Raw genomic sequence first — 18,546 nt, 5'->3', positions numbered from 1 at the left:
CAATTTTCAATTGTTTATTATATGTAGGTAGTGGTAGGTAGATTCGTCGCCCGTCGGATTCGTAGTGATAAGATAAAAACAATATGGACATTAGCATACCGATAAAATAATACAATGGGATAAGACAATATGTATATTTAGCAGTTAATTATTTTCAATTGTTTTCTCGGCGAGGTAATAGTTATAGGAATGGAACATTTTGGCTTGTCGCACATATTGAGTGAGCCAGATAAATATAGTCCAGATACTTTGGACTTATTAGCAGATGAAGATGCAAGGGAATACTGGTTAAATACATGCGAAAAACTTGTAGATAAATATGTTAATTTTGCTCTAACCAATAAAGATGACCCTACAATTGAAATACGAGCCCTAAAGTTCAAAACTTGTTACGTGGAGGCATTAAAAGAACTACGAGTTAATCCTCTGTAAGTAGATTATTTTGTGTTTATTAAATTACAATGAAAAGTGTTAACATTTACCTCATATGATAACAATTTTATTTTACAATATTTCAGTGCTCATGGACAGTTAACGATACGCTTACTGCTTGATATAAACGAAACTTGCCTTCGAGCACAAGGTTTTTTTGATTTATGGAAACAACAAAAGAAATTTGAAAATGAAGCAGCACTGGCAAATCTCGCTTCAAGACTGGTTGAAATAGATGCTTTTGTTGATGAAAGACAAAGATGGATTGCCCTTTGTAGTGGTGTCTTAGCAGGTAAAGAAAATTAAATTAAAATGTATTTGATAAATTGCAATATCTCAATATAATACTGTAATGTTGATCATAGGCAATATGTTTGATTGGGGGGCACAAGCTGTAACCTCTATTCTTGATTGTGGTCTATATGAGGCATTACAAAAAATTCAAAAAAGACCTTGGCTGTATGATTGCTTTGACAAATGGATTGAAAAACTGGAGGTAAGAAATCTTAAAGTATTAATAATAATCTAATTATCATATTATTGTCATAGTGTACTAAGTTTAAGATAACTTTTGCTTCACAGAAGACGGTCCATCATTGTGCTGCAGTATTTGTAGACAACAGTGGTGTTGATGTTGTACTAGGCATATTACCTTTTGTAAGAGGTCTACTGCTCAGGGGAACATCCATTATACTGTGTGCAAATGAATGGCCTGCACTAAATGATATCACAAATGCAGAGCTGGAAAATGTACTCCAAAGTGCATCACATATTTGTCCTGTTATTGCAGGTGCTATTGCAACAGGCAATTTAGTTGTGAGATCAAGTGGCCAAAGGGGTCCATGTCTTGATCTTAGAACTATTAGTGTAGGTATGATGATTTTTATGCTTTCTATTAATTCATTTATAAAATAATATCCATACAATGTATATAACTATAATGGATAAATTGTTTTTAGATCTTGCAACAGAGATGAAAATCAGAGGGGTAGATCTGATTATACTTGAAGGAATGGGCAGAGCACTACACACAAATCTCAATGCACGCTTAGCTGTGGATTCCCTAAAACTGGCTGTAGTTAAAAATGCCTGGCTGGCACAGAGACTCGGTGGTCCATTGTTCTCTGTTATATTTATATATGAAGACAAGCCTTCACAAACATAACTATATTGATTTAACTTACTATTGTGACTCTTACAGTATTTTATCAGTCTGTCAATATTTAACTACCAGCATATTGTCTCTTGATACAGGAAATTTTACAATTGTGAATGTTTAATAATAACTGTGTTAATGTCAGCTGACATATTTTGAATATATTGAGTGTTACCCTCAAATAATATTTTAATTTAATAGATACCCATTTATTTCAATATAAACTAAAAATTGAACAACTGTTTGTGAATGTATATGGAATTAAAATACATAAACTCTAATGTGATTTAGCTTTATTAATAGTTATAAAGTATAATGACCCAAGGAAATGAACAATGTCTGTGAAAAGAAACTTAACAGTTCATTTTTTCATTAAATATAACTAACTAGAATACCAACAATGTAACCACATTCACTTAATATAATCAACTGCAGCAGCACAATCACAGAAGTATAAAAATGCACCTATTAACTAAACAAATCAAATTGCATTAGATGATTAACACTTCCTTCTTTATAAATTTAACTACAGTGGATCAGGGCTCTATAAGATTTGCCACCCAGTGGTTGCATGACAAATTTCATGAAGTCAACAGTACTATAAAACTTCATCTTAATTTTATGCTCATGATTATAGATTAAGATCTATTGAGCCAGGCGATCACTTTGAATAACAAATAAGCAATGCTTATTGCATAAGCAATTTTCTCCTTTTGTTGTCTTTGAAGTGTTTCTGCTTCAATTGTCATAACACGTCGATTTAATTTGGCTATTTGCCGACGAAGATGAACCAATTCTTCAGCCGCTGATAGCCCCTCTCCGTTTCCTATTGGAGGGGTCGGATCTCTGGAAACAAAAACATTATTGGTTATTTAAATGAAGTACCATTCTTCTTCTATCTACGATTCCAAAATATTATGATGAGTGTTTTCTAGCCAAGAATATTCTATTATTATTAGAAAGAAGAAATATTCCTAATCATTACAAGTTGGAAAAATAATCACCTTAGAACCAAGCGGGATTCTGTCATGGTAGACTCATTAAGATTATCAGGGTGTGCTAATATTGGGCGAACTACTTCCCCCTGTGAACGTGCGGATCTTATGTGCTGAGGGGGGGAATTAGCAGTTCCAGGTGGAAAGTCATCTGCAGATGGGAAGTAGTGCTGGTCAAGTGTGATCACTCTTGGTGGTGTGCTAACACGAATCATTCCAGGATCAGTTGGTAGTACAGCATTATCCAATTGAATTTCCCTCGGAGTAGCCTTGGTGCCTTTAAATAAAATAAAGGAATATTTGAATAAATTTAGCAATGTCATAAGGTTTATCATTATCATTATTTTATACTAATTAATTACAGATAATATTTTCCTTCTATTCTATTTACACTGTAATTTCCTTAAAAACGTTAGTTATAAAGGAAGAAGTTAAATTTGTAAAGATTTGTAATTATTTTAGGTTTACAATGATTTGAATATTATGATAGGATTTTGGATATAGATTAGATAGATTGAATAAAATTACAATTATTAATATGAATGGATAACTTATTTTAAAACTAAATTATATTAAAAATCTGCTCAAATTTTCAGTATAGTGAAAAAGTGGGCCCAGATTGTATTTTAGAGTAGTCATCCAATATTTTAAGGTATTATCTAAATGTAAATGAATATATTTAACGCTCCTAATTAACAAGTTCACATGAAATTTACCAATGTGCTGATCCTGGCCTACAACCAAGATTCTTTCTGGAACTTTCATGTCAAATTTCTCATTTGCATAGTCCCATCCAGATATTATTCCATTTGGTGTATTTTCTTCATCCATGACATCTCCTGTAGCCTAGATAAATAAATATATAGTTTTCTTAATGATATACAATTCGTGATGATCTTTCATTAAGTAAACCTATACTTATTATGCATACTTAATATTATTAATTTAGAGGTTGTTAACTTAAAATATATTGATACAAAGAAACTGTTAATGTTTATTTCATTATTTGTTTAATTACCTTTATTCTTTGTGGCACCGTCATATTGTGACTTATTAGCCGAGCGTAAGCTTCATCTGAAGTATACTGCATTGTTGTATCTTTCATAAAACCTAATATGGTAAAGTCAGAAAGATTTATAAGTGGCTTCTAAAGAATTAGAACATTAGAACACGTATCTTTTACGAATGGAATGTAGGTAGGTATGCAAGTCACCAAAACTTTTGTCTTTTACGTTCTTTATCTAAATATTTTATTCAATAAAAAAATAAATACCACTCACGAATTTAAAACAAAATGTCTGCACAATTCATTTATACCTTACTCGATTTAGTTCAAAATCCTTAAATTTTACTGATAATCCATAGGTAGGTAGGTATCTCGATTCTCGTATTCAGATTTCAGAATACAGAAATCTGTCAAACCCACAGGTCAAACCGACATTTTTTTACTAAAGTCAAAATAACGTTTCAATGCATGCAGTGTATTGATTTACTAGTACCACATTGTAGTACCATAATATTATTCGTAGATGGAATGATTAAAACTTGATTAAAATAATACGGGGTAAAACTAGCTTAGAAAAATAGTGTTCTAATAATCGAGACATAAATTTTAGTTTCTCCTATTTAAACTAATTGAAATTTTTACTCAGTTTATATTATTTTTACAAATATTGTATGTTTAAATCTAAAAGTAAACATGTGGTTCTTTCTTGGAAATTAATAAAAGCTATAGTTTGTAATCCGTCGAAAGTTACCTATATATTTATAGGTGGTGCGATTAAACTTCAACTAAAATACGAAACGAAGGACTGTTCGTAACGAACACAGTAACGAACGAACGTTTCCTTTCCTTTTTAGTTCTGTAGGGTTTAAACCAAGATAATCACATAGGTTACAGTCAAGGATATTGAATCTAGGGTAGGCGGTAGCGAACACACATGGAACACACGAATTTTGAAATATTTGGTCACAGACATCAAAATATTCCCTTCGCGTTTGCCGCGGGATTTCTTTCGTGACAATTATCTCAGTATAGCATAATATCTTGATGGCATTGCATATGGCATGGCAACGGCATGGCTCTGTGGCATGGCTCATCTCACAGAACAGTAAAAACTGTTTTTACTATAAAAACAAAACTTTGTTTTTTCTATTCTGTGGCTCATCTTCTTGCCCTACAAAAAAAAATCTCAATGACAAAATTGACGTTTGGTGCAAAAGTCATTAGAAAACTTTATCGTTCACGTTACCTATGTCAAAATCAAAATTGTGCCGTGTTAATCGGTCATTGGCGGTGTTAAGCCCTATGGTTAAGCCTAGCAGTTTATGTGTACAGGCAATGCATTAATGTTATTATTAGCAAAATTAAATTTAGAAATTAAATTTACTTATCATAAGAAAAAATATGCATATGTTTAATGTAACGTAGTAATATATTATTTCATATCAGGCCACTTGCTTATAGCGCTTATAACGTGAAAACAATGAAGACAACCGGGTGTATTATTTTTATAATAACATTATTAGCACATGTTTTTAATGGCATTGCAAATCCAGAAAAACAAAGAGAAGAAAAGAAATCGAAAGGAGTTACCACTTTCGTGAGTGCAAAATGGGAAGCTACTCCTATAGTATTAGAGTTAGCTGAATATCTCTCTGGAGAGAGTGTAGATTTGTTTTGGTCTTACGTTGATGGTATTAACTCCCTAAAATCTAGTCTCTATCTTTTGGGTAAGTGGATAAAATATTAATCAAAATAACTAAGTTTGTAAAATTGTAGTCCTATGTCTCCTTTCCGGGCCTTTAATTAGGTAATGCAATTATTATTATATATTTTTCATGATTGATTTGACGTAAAAGAAGGTGATCAGCTTTCTGCAGACCTTATTCTTGTTTGTCTATGCCGAAGATTTGATCAGAACCCCTTGATTTTGCACTGTACCTCCAAATCAACGACCCTACATTTATTTCTTATGGGTGATTTAATTCTGTTTTTCAGAAACAGACAAAGAGATTTATGATTCATGTATAGGCGTTGCAAGCACACTGCTGCCACCAGCTCAGTTGCGTATGGCTAAGCTAGCACTGTCTATGCACTTGAATTCACCAACAGTTAGGATGTTTGATGAAATTGCCAACCAAAATGGAGCCAAAGTAGTGGCCTGTGATGTATTTGTAGCAATTGCGTCTCGAAAGATTTGCGATAATGATGCATTACGAGATGTCCTTAAATCTATTGAGAAGTTTGAAGCTGTAAGTGGATTAATTGCTATGAAAAAAATAATTTAGATATAATATGTTTATTTCATTTCTTCATTTCTTCATTTACATTATTTTTTTTTTATTGCAGAATGATCATAGATTGGAGACATACTTGTTAGATCACACATATCCAAGCAGTGATAACAGAACAATCACTGCAATATTGTATGGTGAACTTGGAATGCCAGAGTTTTCGGTGAAGCATAAAATATTAGCAGCCTATGCTGATAAAGGAGTTATCAACTATGTTGTGAGATGGAATGTTAAGGTAAGAATTGTTAGACTAGCTACACCTTATTACATGAAATACTAAAAATTCAACCCTTTAAATCTTTTATAGGGTCAAAAAGGTATTGCATGCACAACATAAAATTAAGTGACTAAAAAGAGGTGCCTGTAAGTAAATACGGGTAGTCTATGGTTTGACTATACAGATAGATCGCTTAATGCCTTACGTGTCATGTATAATAATACGTTTAGAATGCTGTTGGGACTGCCTCCCTACTGCAGTGCGTCTGGAATGTACGCTAATGCGCATACTGACGATTTCTGGGCAATTATACGCAGAAAAACAGCGTCTACTTTAGATAGAGTGCGGCATAGTCGCAACAGTCTCATGATGATCATTTCGGAAAGATATATGTCATCTTTCATGGGACACTTTGTGCGTGAACTTGTCCATTCAAAGCGACAGGTCTACGCATAGGGTGCCTCATCAACTGACAATAATTAGTGTATTTTAATATTAACTAACATTAGTTAATAAGTCACTTACTAACATAAATGGATCTCTGTAATCTAATTGTTTAAATAAATAAATAAATAAAATAAATAAATATATAGTAAAAATGAGTAAGCCTGTATTTTTCAAATAAGTATTTTCAATTTTAGCCAAGGGGTAAACCAAAACTCCGTTTATCTGGCTATGGTGTAGAACTGCAATTAAAAAGCACAGAGTACAAAAGTCAGGATGATACAACTCCTAAGGAAAATGAAGGTGATACTTCAGTACCATCAGAAGAAGAGGACGAAAATGACCCGCAAAATCAAATAGATGGATTTAATTTTGGAAGGCTTAAGTGAGTAAATAATGAGTAAATAATAAAAAACAATATATTAATGTATGATGATGTTGATTTTTATAACTTTTTCATTGTTTCTAAATTCCAATCCATTCATATGCCAACAAAATATTGCTATGTTTATAGTCATTTTTCATCATAAGCACCTTTTAAATGTATAAATGTATGGATATTACAGGAATCTATTCCCTGCACTCCGAACACCATTGGAAAGGTTCAGACGTCACCTGTCTGAAATGAGTGAAGAGTTAGAGCCCCTTAAAGTGTGGCAAATGCAAGCACTCAGTATGCAAGCTGCGGCTGCAGTTATTGATGCCCACGATGCCGGTGGTGATGAGGCCCTGCGAGTGCTTACGTCTATAGCACAGAACTTCCCTATGCAGGTTACTACTATAAAACAATAATTATTTAAATTCATTGTTTGAATAATAGTTGAATAAATTTTATGCTAGATCTACCCAATCGAAATTTATGTGATGTTTCGAAATATAGAAAGAAAAAGTGTACACACACAAAAATTCTTTCATAATCAAACTTATATTTTGCATTTGAATTTAAAAAATCCTTGAATGACATCAAACAAATAAATTATTTAAATTTTAGACAAAATCTCTTATTCACGTGAATGTACCGCGATCTTTCCGTGACGAAGTATTGTATAACCAAGACGTGTGGGCATCGTCGCTGGGCCTGCGACCGGCAGAACCGTTGCTTTTGGTGTCTGGAGCGCAATATGATGCAGAAGAGGTTGATATTATGGCGCTTTTGAATTCTCTGAGAGAAGATATTGGACCAATGAACACACTTCATGCTTTAGGTAAAAATGTGTCTTGATAAATGAAAAAAAAAAACTGCTTTCAATTCTCTATATTAGACATGAGATATGAAAGTGTAAATATGCTGAATTAGTACAATAGCGTTTTACAAAAAAATTATAATGTGATAACATTCCTGGCCATTTTTGGTTTACATAAATGTAAACCAAAACAATGTCTATTTAAAATGATTTTTCATACTTTTGTAAATAATTATAATATAAGTTTATAATATAATTGTTAATAGGCCTATCAAAGAAATTAATAAATACACTAATGACTTTGGAGTTGGGTGAGTCCTACACTTGGGAGGAGTATGGGTTGGACATCAGGGACTCTTCTATAACCTGGCTAAATGATCTCGAATCGGATGAACGTTACCGACGTTGGCCCTCTTCATTCATGGAATTACTGAGGCCAACATATCCTGGAATGTTGAGGAACCTGAGAAGGAATATTTATAATTATGTAAGTAATTTGGAACCCTGTGGTCAGTTAAAATTTAATAAAATAAATTAAAATATTTTCCTACATTATTATGCAGTATGTTATCATCAATTCCATAAATTTGACTTATGTGTTTGGGTAAGTAAAAAAATATGTAATTAATCCAGATCTTCATATATAAAAATTCAGCTCTAATACATAATTTCACTTTGTTACATATATGTATTGTATGCTTTCCACAATCTGTCTGCAAACTAAAGCACACAAATTTGCAGGTAATAATTGTCGATCCAACTTCCGCATCATCTGCACCGCCATTAAAACTAGGCGAAACTTTACTCAAGCACGCAACTCCGGTACGTGTGGGTATCGTGTTAGCTCCCAACAACACGCCTCTGGGCATCGCTGTACGAAGTGCTTTTAATTATGTCGCTCAGGATAGAAACTCGAATAGGGAAGCCTTTTATTTCCTAACCCAGGTATGTTTATTAGTAGTTACTTACTTACTTACTCCTGTGGCGCTGAAACCCCGAAGTGGGTCTTGGCCTCCGAGACGAGAACTCTCCACCTTCCCCGGTCCTGAGCGGTCTCTTGCCAATTGTCAAGTTATTAGTAGTTAAGAATGATTTTTTCCTTACGGCTTAGATGTATATGCTCTTATATAATACATTCATCATTGTTCTTCTAGTTACTTAATTCATTACAAGATGAAGAGTTGAGTGTGGATCACTTGAAGAAACAGTTGAAGAAATATACCAGTGCAAATGCTAATATAGATGAGATCACATCAGAGGATTCAGAGTATAATTTCGGTCACCAGCTCGCAGAGGAGTTTGTTTCGAAATTAGGCACTGAAAAGTTCCCTCAGGTAGGTTGTTACTTCCTATGCATTAAATAAATTTTGATATCTTTGATATTAGTGTATATCTTATAAAAAGTATTTTTTTTTATGTTTTGACTTTAATTGTTTAATTAAAAATTCCCAACAACACACTACGAAAAATGTTTTGTTAATCATTTAAGACTCAACATCCTCAGGTTCTAGTGAACGGAGTGCCACTACGGGACGAAGGGCCGGTAGCACTCACATCATCTGTGGACAGTTTGGAAGAAGCGCTAGTGACCGCGCTATCGAGGCACACGAGCCGCCTGCAGAGAGCGGTCTTCAGGGGAGACTTAGCAGATTCGGATGATGCCGTGGATTATATTATGAAACAACCGCATATTATGCCGAGGTGAGTTTTTGATTTGAAATATAGGATGGATAGTGAGTTTAACATTTTTAACCACTTTTTTTTTGTTCCGATATAAGTACAGAACAAATAAAAATATGTATCCTTATGTTTCCAGCAATTAAATTAAAGTTAAATTAAAATAAAGCTGAAAAACTGTCCCAAAATTTTCTGTGATCATAAATTGAGATCCGCCAATTATTTTATTCAACATAATATTATATAACTTCAATAATATTTCATTCTTTCAGATTAAATCGTCGTATTTTAGGCTCCGATCCTACACAGTATTTGGATCTGTCTGGAATAGCCTCTTCAACTGAGTTGTTCACGCAAGATAAGATACATAAAATTTTACATTTAACAGGTATCATTTTATTCTAATATGTGCAAAAAATAGCAATATAATAATCAATGTCATTTAATTATAAATGTTTATTGGTTATATTTTTATTCTTTCGCAGGGCGTGACGCACTAGCTACTGCTTTGCCTATATTAAAATACTTTGTGAAGTCTGAAAAAGCAGAAAAAATTACACAAACCATTTGGGTTATTGGTGACCTGAACGAAAAAGCATCACGGGAACTACTTAAAAATGCATTAACTTTTATGGTAATTACATACATTATTTGTTTTGTCTATTATAAGATTAATTTATCTAATATTTTTTTTACAAATAAATAAATATAGGTATATATTATTGCTTATTGTGTTTTAGAGAGAATCTGGCGGAATACGAGTAGCTTTCATTCCTAATGTTGATGGACAGTCAAATGTCGATCAATCGTTGAATAAAGTGGTATTAGCTGCACTAGCTGTGCTTGAGCCAGTAAAGGCTACTAAATATGTGGTTCAGTTGCTTGAAGATGAAGGCTGCCATGAGAGACAAGACTGCAATATATTGGTAAGTTATTGTAATATCTATTGTATTTGGTTTCGTTGTTTTACATCTATTTTGTATTAAATTGTAAAGTGGATTTTTAACACTGTTGCTATCCTACTACTATTGTAAGTATGGATGTATGGATGTTTGTTACTCTTTCACGTAAAAACTACTGAACCGATTACAATGAAATTTAGCACACATATAGAGGGTAACTTGGATTAACACATAGGATAGGTTTTATCTCGGAAATCCCACGGGAACGGGAACTATACGGGTTTTTCTTTGAAAACGCGGGCGAAGCCACGGGCGGAAAGCTAGTGAATAATTGAAACTTAGGGAAAATGTTAAAATAGTCTTTATAAAGATTCCATCAATTCAGAGATCAATTAAGTGATTAAGTTTTGTAGACCTTTTCCGCGTGATATAAATTAATCTATAACATAATAATAATACCTTGATTTCATCCAAAATTTAACAGTATATTAATTTGTAGCCAGAACTAGTGGGTGCATTAAACCAACACGAGTGGGTACTTAAAGCGGCGCGCGTGCTATGCGCCCGCAGTCTGCGGCTGCGGGCGGGCGCGCGGGCGCTCGTGCACAACGCGCGCAACATCGGCCCGCTCGCTGCGGACGAACAGTTCTCGCTGGAGGACATTGTATTGCTAGAAAGGTTGGTGTTCTAAAGCCTTCCTCCATAGAGCCAAGCCATGAAATCACTGTAAAACGTATTTTTGACGCAGTCATTTAATAATAATTTTCCAACAGTGTAATGCCATGAGAAATAAAAAAGTATAATAACTGGGCTCTCTTCATAATAATGCGCAATAAATGATATAGCATTTTATACTTTACTCTATTATTTTGTATTATAGATCATCCTAAATATATTATAAAGGATTATTGTGTTTGTTTAGATACAGCAATCAAGTGTACGGTGAAAAATTAGCTGAAGTCTTTAAAAAGAAGAAGACATCAACAAATGAAGTGTTAGACGACGATGACGATGGTAAGTACATAAATACATAAACAATGATTTCGCATTATTGCCCTTCTCTAGAAATACTAAATTATTTTTGGTTTTATAAGTTTGCAAACGACATCACAACAGGTGTATAAGAAAAGTTATATGTATTATCATAAAATCTTATTGTATAATGCCCTAACAGATGTGGACTCCGTAGAGGTAACAACAGACGTGTACCTGAAAGTGATATCGGTGCTAGCGTCCCGAAGCCCGCGTGTGAGGACGCCGCTACCAGCCGGCTTGAGGACTGAACATTCTTTGGTCGAGTTGCCTCCTGTTTATTCTGATGAAGCAGCTATTGAGGTATAATATATAAATATTAATAAGGGCTTGATTAAATATGAATAAAAATTTATTTGTTTCCTGTAATTTACAATATTATTTACATGACGAACTTTAAAGATTGGGTATTGGGTGCTATTAAAAGCACGATAATGAGTTACGTAGTATAGTCAAGTAAAATTTTATGTATGTATTTAAATTTTTACCAATGTAGGATTTTGAATTGTCTCCTTTTCTTATATAGATTGTAGCAGTAGTTGATCCTGCGTCGAACGCGGCGCAGCGCCTCGCTCCGTTATTGTTGGTGCTGCGGAAAGTCATAAACTGTAGAATCAAATTATTCCTCAATCCTCAAGACAAAAACTCTGATATGCCGCTCAAAAGGTATGTAGTCATGTTTCCAAATTCCAATCTCCATAATTTTCTCTTTAAAATATCAATGACAGCAAGACTGCATATAACTACTTACAGTTTGTATTAGTTTTTCAAAATTATTAGGAAGATAGATTGTTTTGAATCTTGATGAATGCTTCTCCAATCATAGCACAAATATGTTATTTCAATACAAATCACTAGTAACCTGAAAAACCGTATCTGCCTAATATAAAAATCAAAATACTCTCAAAGAAAATAATGATTGTTTATCAGTTATCATAATTTTGAAACACAATTTTAAACCACCAGTTTCTACCGCTACGTGTTAGAACCGGAGCTACAGTTCACGTCGTCAGGCGCTAGTACGGGCGGTGCTATAGCTCGGTTCAACCGTTTACCTCACGCGCCTCTACTCTCTATGGAGCTACGGACTCCGCCCAACTGGCTCGTAGAGTGCGTCAAGTCGGTGTATGACTTGGATAATATACGACTGGCTGATGTTGAATCTTTGGTGCATAGGTGAGTTATGGAGACTAATATTAAGAAATAGATTTTGTTTATGTTTGTTATAATATCGATTAGTGTGTTGGATTTAAGTTATTGCGCAGTTTACTTCTTTTGAATATGTATGTTTTGTCTTATAAATATTGCTTTTGAGATTAGATATACATTTTGTATAAGATATAATGTACCTTTATTTTTCAGTGAATTCGAGTTGGAATATTTATTACTGGAAGGTCACGCATGGGACAGTACTCTAGGCACACCGCCTCGTGGTCTGCAGCTAATTCTTGGCAGTAGAGATAATCCAGAAACTATGGACACCATTGTGATGGCTAATCTTGGATACTTCCAGCTCAAAGCCAATCCTGGTGCTTGGATATTGAGGCTGAGACCCGGCCGTTCGGAGGAAATTTATGAAATTGTAGGGTAAGAATAATTAATTATCAGACTGAGTAAATTGTAATTAATTATTGAAATATTTTCCTTAGCATATAAACCTAATGGCTACATCCGAGTTATGAGCCCTGAAAAGTTACTAAGTTTATATTCATGCATATATTTTCTCAAATATTAACTGTATCTCTTTTATTTTTACATAGGCACGATAACACAGATACTCCCGCTGGCAGCCCTGATATACAGGCGCTGATGAGTTCGTTCCGAAGCCATGTTATCAAGCTACGCGTAAGCAAGAAACAGGACAAGCAGCACCTAGATCTTCTAGCTGAGAACGACGATAAGAACTCTGGAGGCATTTGGAACTCTATTGCTAGGTTTGTGCTTGTTTGAAGAAAATTAACAACTTTTTACGGTCACCTCTCTATGACCAAATATTATTATGCTTTTATTGTCATGACCTTAAAAGGAATTGTTCAGATATGCGTGCAAATGGTAGAACACAACATTTATTAAGAAGTTTCTATTAAATATAGTTCGTTTGGCGGTGGTGGCGAAGAGCAAGAAGCGCAAGATGAGACAATTAACGTGTTCTCAGTGGCGTCGGGACACTTGTACGAGCGGTTCCTTCGTATTATGATGTTGTCTGTACTTAAAAATACCAAATCACCCGTGAAGTTCTGGTTTTTGAAGAACTACCTTAGTCCGTCATTGAAGGTATGAATTTTTTTTTACTGTAGGCTCACAATGCACTATCAATTATAAAATTATTTAATTCAGGACAAATTATTGCATAGTAATAATACTATGTATACTAATATTTCTTATGTGTGTAAAGAAGTTATGTTATACCTTTAATCTTAGTTAATGAAATAAATATAATGTGTACATTTTTGACAATTTAACTTCTCTCAATACTCTTATAATAACGGTGTGTAATTATAATTTATAACATTTAAGTCAGTGTTAAAATACTGCTGAGACACTTAACTTTCTCAAGCTCGATTATGGAGAATAAAGAAAGACAGAAAAATTATTTCTTCCAAATAACAATAACACATGATATCGCAAGATGAGATTCTTTCCTTCAATTAATAATATATAATATATAAAAATCAATGCCACTTTTCGTTGTAATTCCATAACTCGAGAACGGCTGAACCGATTTCGATAATTCTTTTTTTATTATATTCCTTGAAGTACGAGGATGGTTCTTATGTAGAGAAAACGTTAATATGTACCACGGGCGAAGCCGGGGCGGACCGCTAGTATAATATAAAACTCAAAGGTGACTGATATAGTGATCTATCAACGCACAGCCCAAACCACTGGACGTATCGGGCTGAAATTTGGCATGCAGGTAGATGTTAGGACGTAGGCATCCGCTAAGAAAGGATTTCCCGAAATTCTTGCGGGAACGGGGAAAAACGGGGATGCACGTACAAAGTCGTGGGCGGAAGCTAGTTAATAATATAATACGTGATATGTAGGACATTCTGCCGTACATGGCGGAAGAGTACGGTTTCTCGTACGAGCTGGTGCAGTACGTGTGGCCGCGCTGGCTGCAGCGGCAGCGCGACCGACAGCGCACCATCTGGGGATACAAGATATTGTTCCTGGACGTGCTGTTCCCCTTGCACGTGAAGAAAATTATATTCGTTGATGCTGACCAGGTGAGGCATTGATGGAAGAATATGTTCTGTGTTTGTATTTGGGTTTGTTCTGTGACATGATTTTGAATAAGAAACCTAAATTTATAGTAATATGCAGCATTTGATAAAGATATTCAAAAATTCTCTAGGTAAAAATAAATTATATACTTAAAATAATAATACATACTTAAAATAAACAACTATTTTTCTGTGTATATTATGAGTCTATTTACATAATTGCTTTAAACTATCGCTTTTATAAATGCAGTTTAAGTATTGCGATCTTCTCGTTTTATTGTGCTTATATAATATGTACTACTGCCCTACTTCTAGATTGTGCGGGCGGACCTTAAAGAACTAGTCGATTTAGATCTCGGGGGTGCGCCGTATGGCTACACTCCATTCTGCGATAGTAGAAAAGAAATGGAAGGTTTCAGGTAATTAAAACAATTTCATTCTATTATTAATATTAAGGATTTAGGTTAAGGTTAATATAAAATATTTCATTGCTCGATATATCGTTTTTTAACAGACTAGTTAATAATTATGTGGTTAATGCCTTGGAAACGCAACCAGCCGTTTGTTAATTAAATATTAACAATACTAATATCAAAATAGTAAAATTAATAGGGTCTCTAGTGCACTGCGCATTTTCAAGATTTTGTAAATAACTGTACTTACACGAACTTGTTTGCGCAAAGTTATATCAGTTTGAATCTTGATATCTTTACGTATGGTCTAAGATCCGAATATAAGTCGACCTGCACCGGCGTGATATAGAATGAGACCAATTTTATAATAAACTAGCAGTCCGCCCCGGCTTCGCCCGTGGTACATATTTACATTTTCTCTACATAAGAACCATCCTCGTACTTCAAGGAATATAATAAAAAAAGAATTAACGAAATCGGATCAGCCGTTCTCAAGTTATGCGCTTACCAACACATTTTGGGATTCATTTTTATATTATAGATTTAGTGTATTAAAAAATGTATTAAAAATGGGTTGACTGGGAAAATCCTGCACAGGATATTTATTAATGGTGACGTTGTCGCGTAGGTTCTGGAAGCAGGGCTACTGGCGCAGCCACCTGCAGGGGCGCAGCTACCACATCAGCGCGCTGTACGTGGTGGACCTGAAGCGGTTCCGGCGCATCGCGGCCGGCGACCGCCTGCGCGGCCAGTACCAGGCGCTCAGCCAGGACCCCAACAGTCTCTCTAACTTGGGTGATTATAATATTATAATAATAAAGTTGCGCGTGTACGTCGGTTTGTGTGCGTACATTTTGCTTGTTTATTACGGTTTGTAATAGTCATTAATAAAACGGATATCTGATCCGTTTTCGCGACGATTGTATGCAAGCTATTCGACAGTTTCTTCTATGATTATTTTGTGCAAATAATGAAAATAATTTATAAATAAATAAATTACAATGATAAAATAACTGGCAACTGCCTCTAACCTTTTAAACGTTATGTATTCTTAATTAATATTGACCAATTAAAATGGTTTTATTTCATTATCACAGATCAAGACTTGCCAAACAACATGATACATCAAGTAGCTATCAAATCATTGCCTCAGGAGTGGCTGTGGTGTGAGACATGGTGCGACGATACCTCAAAGCAGTATGCTAAAACTATTGATCTCGTAAGTTATACGTTTTCTACAATATTGTATTATTAACATTAGAGAATACCTTTTCTTTCGTGTTTTTGAAACTTGATTAGATTATTTTTGTTAATTACTTTGTACTAATTGTTAATTTGTTAAACTTTATATTTGTTAAATTTAGTTTACATAACAGAATTCAACACAATATGTGTGAATACTCGATTCACCCCGAGTACCGTAAATATCATCAACATAAATTACAAAGAGCATAGGACCGACATATGAACCTTGTGGGACCCCACACTGATTCGCCCACTATTGCAGTGCAACAACCCGATGACGAAGGAAGCGAAGCTGTCAGCGGCGATGCGCATCGTGCCCGAGTGGCGCGAGTACGACAACGAGCTGCGCGCGCTGCAGGCCAGAGTGCGCAGAGGACTTTACCAGAGGAATGACTCCGATCAGGTATGTTTTTTTCTAGCGAAGTTCTTTATCGCGCGTTGCGACACATAACCCACGGCTCCTTCCCCGGGGGCCGTGGGTATCTTTGTATCACTATAAAAAAAGAGGGGCTACACGGAATTAAGACCAAAAGTTGTAACGAGACTTCTTGCTATAGTTGTAAGCCGTGTGGCGTGCGCGTTTTTCTCTGTCTCTCCCACTATCTCTCTCTCTCTCTCTCTCTCTCTCTCTCTCTTTCTTATAGAACTTTGCTCCATCCGGGTGTCCCTTGACACCTCTCAAGTTTTTTTTTGTGTTAAGTACACAATTGTGTATTCTTTGTGTACGTATAATTATGTGCAGTTTTCTGTCTTTGTTTTTTCTTAGTTATAACTATTCAGACGCAATTTTTATATATATTGCATTGCAGATTATAATAACAAGCGCATCGAATCCAGTAATATCATAAAAATAATTAAATATCTTTCAGTTTATATCCTGACTATTCTATGCTCATTATATTAATGAGCATTTTAAGAAAAAAAATTGTCAAACTTTTTATTACATAACTACGTTTTTACTGATATACATTTAAATAAAGGAAAATATAAATTTATTGTTTGAGTTTAATTTACAATTCAAATTTCAAATTCATTGCTTTCGTTTGAATGTTTATTTATCATTCCAATTTTTATACCTAAGGAGTTTCTTGACGGTTCGTCTTCCTAGAAACGATGGTATGATAGCTTTCCGAATCGATGGTAAATTGTTAAACGTATGTTATGACGGTTCAAAAGTGCTTCTAGAAGAATTTTAATTTAATAAATAAATGATTAAGTTAGGTTATATTTTTTTTATTAGTGAATTGCAGTTTATTTTGGTGACACCTTTGTATCTATCTCTATCATATCTATACATATAATAAATCTGTAGAAGGTTCAATTCTGTACATTGAAAATATTGAAAAAATAAATAGCAGGGGGTGTTACTGGATACTGGATTTTGTCTGTCTGTCTGTATGTTCAGGCATCACGTGAAAACTAACGGTTAGATTTCGATGAAACTTGGTATAATTATACCTTATTATCCTGGGCATAAAATAGGATACTTTTTATCCCGGAAAAATACGTAGAAAAAAATAAATCTTAATTCTTCCGCGTGGATGGAGTCGCGGGCGGAAGCTAGTTATGAATAAATTTTGTTTTTATTTTGCAGGAGATCGAACACAATCAAGCAGAAGAAATACCAGTTAAAGAAAGTAAGTACTAATTAGCGGTTTTTTATTACATAATCATTTGAAAGCTCAAAAAATACATACTAATATTGATTTTTTTTTTCAGGTAAAGAGCAACAGCATACAGAGTTATGATGAAATAAATAAATAAATTTAGAATTTTTGTTATTCCAATTATCATAAGGTTGACTGTGGGAGTGAAAGTTGTGTGTCATACTGTTCTCTGTATAAAGTTCTTCATTTATAATGTGTAGTATATTATCATTTTGAAAAGTACTGAAATTGTATTTTGCTATTTTTTATATTTGTCATAATTACTGTTCATGTATAAATCATGAATTTTCATCACTGTTACGGACCAAATTAATTCTTATGATTTGAAACTTGCATTCATAATTGTTAACTTAAGTGCAAAATGTGATTTTTAGGCGATAAGTGAAATTTATTTGGTTGCAGTAAAAATTTTGTGATTTTCAAATTTTTACGAACACTATTCTCTAACTAAAATTCAGCGGCAAATAAATGTTTTATCCGAATTGAGTACCTAGTCCTACCTAGCATCTCATGAATGTATTTCTTTATATGTTTGGCTTCATCCGAAATCCTTTCACTCTTTGTAACTGAGAACTCTAAAAACGTGAATAAAAATCCAAGCTCGCAGTTTGCAGTGAATAAAACTTTAGAAAATATTTTTGTTTTTATTTACCTCCGC

The 18,546-nt window shown here is 34.1% G+C and overlaps 3 protein-coding genes across 5 annotated transcripts; 2 read left to right on the top strand and 1 right to left on the bottom strand.

Moving 5' to 3' along the window:
- Positions 1-38: 38 nt before the first annotated feature.
- LOC123705537 (4'-phosphopantetheine phosphatase) lies at positions 39-1,869 on the top strand. 2 transcript variants are annotated; one of them, XM_045654367.1, is made up of 5 exons: positions 39-428; positions 519-724; positions 798-928; positions 1,015-1,303; positions 1,392-1,869. In XM_045654367.1, exons 1-5 carry the CDS (start codon positions 190-192, stop codon positions 1,595-1,597), a joined length of 1,071 nt encoding a protein of 356 aa, XP_045510323.1. In that variant the 5' UTR covers positions 39-189; the 3' UTR covers positions 1,598-1,869. The 2 variants fall into 2 exon arrangements, with proteins under 2 accessions (XP_045510323.1, XP_045510328.1); XM_045654372.1 differs by having other exon boundaries at positions 1,015-1,299; positions 1,392-1,546.
- Positions 1,865-4,040, bottom strand: LOC123705547 (transport and Golgi organization protein 11). Of its 2 annotated transcripts, none has more exons than XM_045654386.1 (5): positions 3,901-4,040; positions 3,602-3,693; positions 3,300-3,429; positions 2,593-2,860; positions 1,865-2,434 (listed from the first exon to the last, which is right to left on the bottom strand). In XM_045654386.1, exons 2-5 carry the CDS (start codon positions 3,686-3,688, stop codon positions 2,227-2,229), a joined length of 693 nt encoding a protein of 230 aa, XP_045510342.1. In that variant the 5' UTR covers positions 3,689-3,693; positions 3,901-4,040; the 3' UTR covers positions 1,865-2,226. The 2 variants fall into 2 exon arrangements, with proteins under 2 accessions (XP_045510342.1, XP_045510337.1); XM_045654381.1 differs by having other exon boundaries at positions 3,864-4,017.
- An 848-nt stretch (positions 4,041-4,888) lies between these two features.
- Positions 4,889-18,523, top strand: LOC123700409 (UDP-glucose:glycoprotein glucosyltransferase). Its single transcript, XM_045647622.1, has 28 exons — positions 4,889-5,316; positions 5,585-5,838; positions 5,936-6,115; positions 6,739-6,926; positions 7,108-7,312; positions 7,533-7,746; positions 7,992-8,212; positions 8,467-8,670; positions 8,880-9,059; positions 9,230-9,426; positions 9,675-9,790; positions 9,888-10,036; positions 10,143-10,328; positions 10,804-10,982; positions 11,227-11,318; positions 11,479-11,639; positions 11,863-12,002; positions 12,303-12,512; positions 12,699-12,923; positions 13,097-13,270; positions 13,430-13,610; positions 14,384-14,566; positions 14,879-14,982; positions 15,605-15,771; positions 16,074-16,195; positions 16,484-16,624; positions 17,816-17,858; positions 17,941-18,523. The coding sequence occupies exons 1-28, from the start codon at positions 5,070-5,072 to the stop codon at positions 17,967-17,969; spliced, it is 4,692 nt and encodes a 1,563-aa protein (XP_045503578.1). The 5' UTR covers positions 4,889-5,069; the 3' UTR covers positions 17,970-18,523.
- Positions 18,524-18,546: the final 23 nt, after the last annotated feature.

The sequence above is a fragment of the Colias croceus genome, chromosome 2 (genome assembly GCF_905220415.1).
Source record: "Colias croceus chromosome 2, ilColCroc2.1".
Classification (NCBI taxonomy): domain Eukaryota; kingdom Metazoa; phylum Arthropoda; class Insecta; order Lepidoptera; family Pieridae; genus Colias; species Colias croceus.
The sequence above is the reverse complement of the archived record's forward strand: the minus strand, read 5'-3'. Positions and strand labels throughout refer to the sequence as shown.

Excerpts from the sequence above, each read along its gene's own strand:
- LOC123705537 (XM_045654367.1), top strand. The coding sequence starts at position 190 with ATGGAACATTTTGGCTTGTCGCACATATTGAGTGAGCCAGATAAATAT. Across the intron at positions 725-797 it reads TTGTAGTGGTGTCTTAGCAG|GCAATATGTTTGATTGGGGG; the intron begins GTAAAGAAAATT and ends TGTTGATCATAG. Across the intron at positions 1,304-1,391 it reads TCTTAGAACTATTAGTGTAG|ATCTTGCAACAGAGATGAAA; the intron begins GTATGATGATTT and ends AATTGTTTTTAG.
- LOC123705547 (XM_045654386.1), bottom strand. The coding sequence starts at position 3,688 with ATGAAAGATACAACAATGCAGTATACTTCAGATGAAGCTTACGCTCGG. Across the intron at positions 2,861-3,299 it reads AGGCCAGGATCAGCACATTG|GCACCAAGGCTACTCCGAGG; the intron begins GTAAATTTCATG and ends TTTTATTTAAAG. Across the intron at positions 2,435-2,592 it reads GAATCCCGCTTGGTTCTAAG|AGATCCGACCCCTCCAATAG; the intron begins GTGATTATTTTT and ends TTTTGTTTCCAG.
- LOC123700409 (XM_045647622.1), top strand. The coding sequence starts at position 5,070 with ATGAAGACAACCGGGTGTATTATTTTTATAATAACATTATTAGCACAT. Across the intron at positions 14,567-14,878 it reads TATTCGTTGATGCTGACCAG|ATTGTGCGGGCGGACCTTAA; the intron begins GTGAGGCATTGA and ends CCCTACTTCTAG. Across the intron at positions 15,772-16,073 it reads CAACAGTCTCTCTAACTTGG|ATCAAGACTTGCCAAACAAC; the intron begins GTGATTATAATA and ends TCATTATCACAG.